The 9,927-nt window shown below is 44.3% G+C and overlaps 1 protein-coding gene across 1 annotated transcript in view; it reads right to left on the reverse strand.

The window, feature by feature from the left end:
- ANXA13 (annexin A13) overlaps nt 1–9,213 on the reverse strand; it is a 70,313-nt gene extending 61,100 nt beyond the window's left edge. Inside the window, exon 1 of the mRNA XM_027132058.1 lies at nt 9,133–9,213. Within this exon, the coding sequence (XP_026987859.1) occupies nt 9,133–9,213 (81 nt within the window). The remainder of the gene's footprint in view (nt 1–9,132) is intronic.
- Between the last annotated feature and the right edge of the window lie 714 nt (nt 9,214–9,927).

Raw genomic sequence — 9,927 nt, forward strand, 5'->3', positions numbered from 1 at the left:
CTGATTGGTTAACAAGGACTTATTGCGTATTTGCCACACGTAAGACATCATGCTAAGCTGCAGGGCGTGTGAAAAATTTAGGACACAGTTCCCACAGCCAGATGCTTATGTTCTGGTTGGAGAAATAAAGCATCTACATAAGAGACAACACCTTGATTTAATGTAGCATTTTGTGGCAAAAAAAAACCCCAAACCAAAAAATAAACCGTAGCTCTGGGAGAGCAAAGACCTGAATTTTAGGCTGGTGTCTGGTACAACTATCAGAGTCACAGTCTCCAGTTCTTGGGTTTCAACTAAGTAAATGTAAGAGTTGGACTTCCTCTCTACATTTACTTCCAGACCTAAAATACTACGAACAGTTGGATTTAGGAAGGTATGTTGGGACTCTTTTGGTTGCAAGTGCCTAAAAGTCTGATTAACAATAACTTAAACAAACAAGGAATTTAATGGCTCGTATAACTGGAAAAAGTAGTTAGCTTCAGGCATAGCTGGATCCAGCTACTCAAACTATATCCCCAGGATCCACTGTCCCTCTCCATTTCTCAGTTCTTCTTTCTCCCCGTTTAAAGGTATCCCCCTCTCACAGGCAAAAGGGCTGCCAGCGGATTCATATTTTCATCCTCCCAATTCCAAAGCTGTAGAAAAGAACACGAGAGCTTTTCCTTTCCTATAAGTTTCACTGTATGTCCTGGTCCGATTCTCTGGCCCAAATTGGGACTCAGCACGCATCGGTGAACTGGCCACCGTAGCTGGAGGGAGGTTGTGAGGACTGGGTTTCCTGTCGCCTCTGGAGGTGAGCGTGGAGCCAAACCCCCCCAAACACGAGGTCTGAGAGTGGGGGGGCTGGTCACCCAGAGAAAACTGGGGTGCTCTTAGTAAAAAAAGGGTGGGGCTTCCCTGGTGGCACAGTGGTTGAGAGTCCGCCTGCCGATGCAGGGGACACGGGTTCGTGCCCCGGTCCGGGAAGATCCCACATGCCGCAGAGCGGCTGGGCCCGTGAGCCATGGCCACTGAGCATGCGCGTCCGGAGCCTGGGCTCCGCAACGGGAGAGGCCGCAGCGGTGAGAGGCCTGCGTACCGCAAAAAAGTAAATAAATAAATAAAAATAAAAATAAAAAGAGGGTGAATGGATGGTAGGCTGGCCAAAGCAAGAGATGTCCACTGCAGAAGGGCAAAAGGGAAGGCATAATGGGAGTAAGAGAAGAGAAAGGAAAGGGAAAAAGGAGAAATTGTGAGAATGGGAGAAGGAGGTGGAAATAGTAGTCCAGAGTGTTTTGAAGCCTCTCAGAGGCTGAGAATTAACTGGAGCCACCAAAAGGGGAGCAGAGTGCCCTTCCCTTGGAACTTTCTCTTCCGGTACAGCTTTCTGTGCCTCCTCTTGGGTTGATCTGCCTGTGGTTGGCCACTGCCACCGGCACCTTCAACAGCTGCCCAGGTACCCGCACAGCATCCCTCTCCTGATGGCTCCATCCTGTAGACTCTGCCCCTGTGAGCTCTGCCTCAGTGCTGACTGGTTGACAGGGCTCCATTGTCAGTGCTTCTCTGAAGATGAAACACCTTCGGTCTATACTGCAGGATTTCAGAACCCAGCACTCACTCATCAACACATATGTATCAGTCGCTAAGTGAGGAATGTAATAGTGCTGTGCTAGGCACCACGGGGCAGAAGAAAGGAAGGTAAAAGACGGAGTGGTTGCCCTCCTGGAACTTAACACTTATCTGCAGAGGATAGATATTAAAAAGTACAGTTGAAAGCCAAGATATAATTGAGGTAGTAAATGACTATCCCAAAGGGATGAGGAAGACTTCCTGGGGGCATGAGCCTTACTCTGGGGGCTGTGACGTGGCAAGAATTTGAAAGGGGCGGGGGAAGGGCATGGGGGGACAGCACTGGTAGTGGTGAATGCTGTTTGGGGAATGATCAGGAGGCGACCAGGAGTGTGATATGTGGAGGGGACAGGGGGAGAGTTGAGGAGACCTTGGAAAGTTGATGTGGATGAGAATGGCTGCACTCGAATAGTAGCAAACGGAAAACTTGAAACCAAGGTTTCCAACGGGAGTGACTGGGACTCAGTGCCGACCTTTAGCAATAGGGCAACCAAGGAAGGAGCTACTCTAGCAGGGAAACGTGGAAGCCAAGGTTCCAGAAGACCCCCAAAGAGAGGAGTTCAGAGGGCAGTTGGAGGAAGAAGAGCTGGGCCTGGCTGAGAAGACAGGGACGGACGGAGCCAGGTCGGGAGCCATCCACCCAGGGGGTGTTAGCGTCTTGAGATGTGCAGAGGCCGAGCACGGAGAAAGGGAATAGAAGGCTGAAGATGGGGCTCAGAAAGCATATTTGGTGGGTGGTAAAAAGAAAGAGGCGTGGACATATAAACACTACCAAACGTAAGGTAGATAGCTAGTGGGAAGCAGCCGCATAGCACAGGGAGATCAGCTCCGTGCTTTGTGACCGCCTGGAGGGGTGGGATAGGGAGGGTGGGAGGGAGGGAGACGCAAGAGGGAAGAGATAAGGGAACATATGTATATGTATAACTGATTCACTTTGTTATAAAGCAGAAACTAACACACCATTGTAAAGCAATTATACTCCAATAAAGATGTAAAAAAATAAAAATATTATATATAAAGAGCTGAGCATGATACCTGGAACCTAGTAAATGTTTAATAAATGTTAATTATTATTAAAAAAAAAATAAAGAGCCCATCAGAGAAGTCAGATGGTTCATCAGAAAAAGTGATAAAAAAGAAACGAGATAAAACAAATGCATATGTAGCATCGTGGGAGGCAGGCTGTCTCTTCCAGGTCAGCCCTCACCCCACTGGACTGTTTTTATTTGTTTCTCTGTTTGCATGTTCTCGCCCTGGAATAGGGCAGCGAATATCTCCACTTCACCCTTCTATATCCAGAGCTTATATGGCACCTGTCATACATGGCACGTGGAAATAACGGCAGCTGACTTACAACAGGTATTTGGTGAGTGAGTGAGTGAGAGGAAGGAATTCCTTAGAAAGCTGTCTGTCGCAGACCAGATTTTGTTATGACAAACCCCAAGGGATGGAAAAATTTCTTGAGCAGTAATTTAATTCGTTCAAATATTCCTTTAATAACTGGATGATTTGGCTGGAAATAGGTGTGGGGTGTGTGTGTGTGTGTGTGTGTGTGTGTGTGTGTGTCTGTGCATGTTTTTCTCACTTTAAACCAGTGCAGGTTAGAAAGGCTGGGATTCTCACCTACATACCCACAGATGAAGTATGTGCGTGTGAGTGATTCTGTAATTCTTAAATTGTTTCCCATGACCGTTCTTGTAAGTGTGGAGAATTAGCGCATGCTAATCCACTACTTAGTTCATGAATGAAATAAATAATCTATTGAGTATCTACTACATGCCAGTGGCTCTGGGGGTTGGTGCTGACGAGACCAAGTCCCGGCCCTGGTGGAATTCACATTCTATTGGAGAAAACATAAAGACTAGACAGTGACACAAACAACATAGTTACAGACTGTGAAAAGTGTGAGGCTGTGAGGAAAGAAACAGGGTGATATGAAGGTGAACAGCTGGGGAGGCCACCTGTCAGGGGGCAGGAAGGAGAGGCAAGTAGGAGGAAGGGGCTGGGGGATGAGCCCTGAAGAACAGACACAGCGTTTGAAGGACAAAGGGAGGCGATTTCCGGCCAAAAGAGGTCTTGAGGTCAAAAGGCTCTGGTACCTTTGAATAACAGAGGAAAGATGTCATGTGGCAGCTGGAGGGGAGGGTGGGGAGAGTGGGCTGAGTGCAGAGAAGGGAAAGCAGATCAGACCAAGCAGGGCCTCGAGGGCTGTGGTGAGGGATTTGGAATTTACTCGTAGAGAATTGCAAAATCACTAAAGAATTTTAGACAAGAGAGCAGTGCGATCTGATTTAGCGTTTCAGAGATAGCCCTTGCTGTGTGTACGTGATGGATCCCAGGTAGGCAGAGCAGAAGAGATAGGTGAAGAGGCTTTTGCAGCTGAGCAGGTGAGCGATGGAGCTGGCCTGGATGCAAAGGCGGAGTTTCGAGGTGGGCTCAGATTTGGAGGTGGAGCCAAGAGGATTTGCTGATGGATTGGATGTGGGGACAGAGGGCAAAGGAAAATCAAAGATGTCTCTCCCAGATGTGAGGTGAGGAAGGCTGGGGTGGATTGAAGAGATCTCCCAGCAGGGCATCAAGATTTTGGGCTTCGGTCATGTTGAGTTTGAGATGCTTATTAGACGGCAGGTGGCCGTGGCGACGGCAGACTGGCAATTGGGGATGAATGAGGCCTGGGTTAGAGAAATCTTTGGGAATCGTTGGCATGTATGAAGTCATAAGCAGGAGGGAGATTATTATTTTTTTTAATTAATTAATTCAATTTAATTTTATTTATTTTTGGCTGTGTTGGGTCTTTGTTGCTGCGTGTGGGCTTTCTCTAGTTGTGGCGAGCCGGGGCTACTCTTCGTTGAGGTGCGCGGGCTTCTCATTGCAGTGGCTTCTCTTGTTGCGGAGCATGGGCTCTAGGCATGTGGGCTTCAGTAGTTGTGGCGCACGGGCTCAGTAGCTGTGGCGCATGTGCTTAGTTGCTCCGCGGCATGTGGGATCTTCCCGGACCAGGGCTCGAACCTGTGTCCCCTGCATTGGCAGGCAGATTCTTAACCACAGCACCACCAGGGAAGACCCAGAGGAAGATTATTGATAGAGAGTGTGAAGAGAGAGAAAAGGAGAGAGAAGGAAAGAGAAATGAGGCCCAGGACTGAGCCTTACCTGTACCAATGGTCACCTGCTGGACAGAGAAAGAGCAGGAGGCAGAGAAGGAGCCGTGAGTTTGAGCAGAGGAGAACTGGAAGGATGTGGTGGCTAGAAAGGCAAGATAAGAGAGTGTTTCAAGAAAGAAAGCAGTTAACTATGCTGAGTACCCCTGGGAGTCATATGAAGCGAGCACAAGTATCTAAACTATATTTGATTGTAAACATTAACCTTGCAAATTTTCAGGAATATACATATCACATGAACAGAAGCAATCTTTTCTCAGATGGTTTTATTTTTTCATTACAAATTAATAAAAACTTTAATTGATTTAATGTTTTTAATTAGCAAGTATAATTTCATTTGTGTAAAGAGGTCTGATTAGAATCAGAGTTGGCCTGATCGCAGTGAGTTAGAGCAAGTGGCAGTGTACAACAAGGTCACGCAGGACACGTGGGTCTCCTTGGTCACCTCGGCCACAAGATGCTCCACACCATCCCGTGTCTCTGTAATTATCTGATGACCATACCCAAGTTCCTTCCTCCTTATAAAGTGCTTCCATTTTTATAATTCTAAAGCCAAGAGAGTTAGGCCAAGTACCTTGTAAAGTTCCTTCTGTTTTAAGACGACTTTGATTCTATGATTCCACCTAGGTCCATTTATGGAGACCTTTCTTATTAAAGTGTATTGGCACCAATGAAAGACTTTTTTCGTCGTCATTCCAAAAATTTGGCCAAGGCTAACATTGCCTGTGTCGATGTGCAAAAGAATATTTTTATTTCTGACTTTCATTTCATGATTCTGGGCAAAGCAGTGTCAGTAGCAAGATGCAAGATCCCCACTTTCAAACTCCTGTTACTTTTATGGCATCTTAAAGCCTGACTCATGTTATAAATTAAATTTTACTTTTTAAAGGTACACAATGACTACGATGCCTGAGATAAGAGTTCCAAGCCTTTTGAACTCCCCCGTATTTTGGCTCTATATTACTGGCTGACTTCAAGGCCTGAACTTTCTATAAAGAAGGTACATGTTGAAAGTTATTTGTTCTGAAGCCCTTTGCTTTCCCAAGGACCACAGCCTGTGTGGGCTCCTCTTAGCAGTCTGATTAAGCTTTATTTGATGAACTACACATGGCAAAAGGTAGACTAAGTCATGCAGTTCCATAAAAATCTTTTTTTTTCAGCCTGCATTTCAGATCTCACGAATATTCCCAAACGATCTTTAAAGAAAGGCTGTAGCAAATTGTAATATAAGTCATGTATAGTGATAACAGATAAGTAATTAATACAACAGAAAGTTAAAAAATCACCTGCTGACCGATATGCTATTCAAAATGTAGTTGCCAAAAGGGTGAACTTTATGCATCACTTTTTAACAGATAACTAGGTTTCTTTATCTTTCCTGTTAGTCAACACTACTTTTAGAGATAAGATTCTTAAAGTAATAAGTGGAATCAAGCAATACTAAGAGTTTAATTCATAATTTAGATACAGTGACTTATTTTATTTTCCATAATTTATGTTTTAAAATCCACCTTTTAATCCCACTCGTATATTTATTAGCCCCTGGAGAAGAGAAAATTGAAAATTTTGCAGTTTACTTTTGGAGTACATGCTAAATGGCTAGAAAACATGAAGCCTTTTAAAGTATCAGTGAGTGAAGAGATCTAACCAGGTGCTATGTAGCCAGATGTCTAGTAAATAGCTGAGAAAAACAAACACACAAAGAATAATTATGTGCTAAGTGGATGCACAAAATGAGACGTGAAAAGAATTGCAAAAGGCACTTTTTACCCCCTAATAAATACAAAAATTCCATATGGGTGAGAACTCCTTTTCTATGTAAAAATGCTCATTTATTGTTGGTTCTGTGTCATCAGGGGAATTCTGGGGGTGGAGAGAAACTGGGGGCAAGTGTTTAAAACTAATTAGTACAATAGAGACCATTAAAAGGAACATTTTTATTTGGTTGAAAAAATACACAAAAACCTTCTTGTAGAAAAGTGAACTGCATTGTGTAGGCGTGTGAACATCACTCAACATCAACAAGAGTAAAACCCCAGGTGCCTAATGGAAGATATTATATACACTGCAGATTGTTTTAATTTGGTGGCATTTTATCCAGAGCCACTACCCAAGGTAAGATTGTCCTGTGGTACCTGAAGAGAATCTAGATGCCTGAGAGGTCAGAGGGGGTGGGAGAGGCAGTGGGGGAGGTGTAGGAATGGAGAGCAAGGCCAGAAGCCCATACACCTTGGATTGCTAGGTGTGCTGGTTAATTCTGTGTCAACTTGACTGGGGAAAGGGATGCCCAGATAGCTGGTAAAACATTATTCCTGGGTGTGTCTGTGAGGGTGTTTTAGGAAGAGATCAGTATTTAGTTCAGTAGACTGAGCAGAGAAGATCCGATCTCACCAATGTGGGCAGGCATCATCCAATCCTCCGGAGGCCCTAATAGAAGAAAAAAGGTGAAGGAAGAACCAATTCCTGCTCTCCTTCATCTCCTCCGGCCCTGGGATTTCGGAGCTCTTGGTTCTCAGGCCTTTGGACTCAGACTGAATTATACCACGGGCTTTCCCGCTTCTCTGCTTGCAGATGGCTGACTGTGGGACACCTTGGCCTCCGTAACTGTGTGAACCAATTCCTATAATAAATCTCCTCTTATATATAGTGATCCAATTTTTATAATAAATCTCCTCCTATATATAACTATCTATATATCCTACTGGTTCTGTTTCTCTGGAGAACCCTGACTAATACAACAAGGCCCGTTAAAGCTGCGGTATTGGGAATTCCCTGGCAGCCCACTGGTTAGGGCTCCGAGCTTTCACTGCTGAGGGCCCGGGTTTGATCCCTGGTCAGGGCACCAGGATCCCATAAGCTGCACAGCCAAAAAAATGGATTTTTGTATTTCAGCATGGTTATCACCCACCTCTGGGTTTCATTCCACTTGACAACCTCTAGATGTTTCACAGATATCTGCCGACCTAAACCAAACTCACCTCCCTCCCTCCTGTGTGCTGGGCAATATGTAAATGCTAAAGACGTAAGTGATAAGGATGCTATTGGTGTCATTGATCGTGTAATTGTTGAAAAAAGCACATACACATCATTTCATATGATGGGGAAGTGCCACGGGCGAGGCAGGCCCACTGTTAGATCTGTGTGCACGTGGCCACCCATTCTGGTGTGGGGACGTCACCAGCCCACGGCTCACATTTTGACCAATGGGAGGCTGAAGACAGGAAGGAGCTAAAATATGGCTCCCTCACCCCTCCTATCACCCAAGTAACTGCTTTGAGGTACAGCAGTTTCATACTGCATCTGAGAGGTGTCACACAGGACTTAGCAACCAACTGTGTTTTCTTGAGAAGTGGTGGCCTGCTTAGGAACGTAGTATCTTATATTTGTTTTTTGTCCTTTCCTGACTCCAATTATTTCCCCCTTACTCTTGCTGCCCTGGGATTATACCCCCTGATAAAGTGTTAAGAGGTAAGCTTTGTCTAGCTGTTTTCTAGAGAATTGGTACAAAGACATTGCTTTTTTAAAACGTTTGGAACATTATCCTGGTTCCTATTATGGGGTACCTAACCTAAGGTGGATGAGTGGGGGAGGAAGAAGTGGGAAAGGAACCCAGGAGAGGCTTCCAGGAGGAGGTGAGCCTTGAATAGGGTCTAGAAGGAAAAGGAGTCAGGCAAAGTGGGGCTGATAAAGGAAGATGAAACAACATGAACAAAATACAGACATGGAACTGTGTTGTATTCAGGGAATAAGGCTTCTGCGTAGAAGGCTAGTAGAAAATATGGAAGTCTTGAAGTCTTACTAATATTACAGTTATTATTACTGCTTAATAATATTAATAAGTGATACTACTACTTAATAATATTATTATTACTAATGATGTTTTTACTTAATATTATCAGCTACTTGAAGTCTTACAAATATTACAGGGGTATAGAGAGGCTGCTTTAACTTCTCTCTTCATTAACCCTTCCACTGAAGGCGAGATAAGAAGTGAGAGGATTTAGGAATACCCCGGCATTTGCATATAGGTGGCCTGAGGACAGAAGCTGGCTCACAGGCACGTGCCCATCAATGATGCCCTACACGGTGCGTGTTTATTTGTGTGTTTGAATTGGTTGCCCATCAAGTCCACATAAAATTCAGAGTTCCTGTTTCTCTCAAAAAATCAGACCTGGTAGTACAGGGCTTCTATCTCCACAGGAAAACCAATGGCTGGAACCGAGCAGTAGATGCCCACGTTAGAAGAGGATACGAGACCTCAAGATTGCACCGTCCCCCCTACAACCTGACCTGGCTCGTGTTGCACATTTACTTGCCTTGGTTCCTCTAGCATTTGAGTTTGCAGTTCTGGGAATTCACTCGATACTGGGTAATCTCGGGTCAGCGAGAGAATCTCTGCCACCTCAGCCTCCCAGGGCTGCGTGCCACTATAGCCACTGAAGCTCATGGTGCTGAGACTGAGAAGATTGACACATGCCTGCTTCTTTTGGTCAGCAGCTCCTGATTCACACTCTGGGCCGAGCACGTCTGATTGGTGAGGCTGAGGTCACGTGCTCATGCCTCGGCAGCAAAGGCAGCTGGGAAAGGGAATATTGGCATTTATAACTTCTTTGATGGGAGGTGGACTCTGCCTCCAGCAAGATTAATAAAATGTTTTGCTGTTGGGCAGCCAAATGAATGACAAAAGTCCATTAGAAAGGGGTTGGCTGTCTAACTGTGGCATGTTTACCAGTGGGGCACAGGACACATGAGATGATTTTATGTCAAACACAAAATCTTTGCTTTGATAGCATGGCATTATTTTATGTGCATTAGGAAGATATAGTTAAGGTATCAAACCTGCAAAGGACAGGAAAAGTTTATGAAGAGTGTGAAGTGTGGCAATTTAAAGAAAAATCTTAAGTAAATAGTAGTTTAGATGATACTGGAAATAATAAAATTACTATTCAAATGACTGAATTTTTGGAAATTAGTCTAGATAAATGAAAACCTTTACATTTCTCTTTATGCCAAGTAATGATGATGATAATGATGATAAAATTAATACTAACAATACAAAATTTTACATTTATTTAGTGTTGTGGGCGAGACTGTGTTCTAAGAATTTTACATTTGTTTATTTACTTAAACATCACATCAACTTTACGAGATAGTTACTATT

This window comes from Aethalodelphis obliquidens, unplaced genomic scaffold (genome assembly GCF_003676395.1).
Source record: "Aethalodelphis obliquidens isolate GAN/ISIS:26980383/991018 unplaced genomic scaffold, ASM367639v1 scaffold41, whole genome shotgun sequence".
Lineage (NCBI taxonomy): Eukaryota > Metazoa > Chordata > Mammalia > Artiodactyla > Delphinidae > Aethalodelphis > Aethalodelphis obliquidens.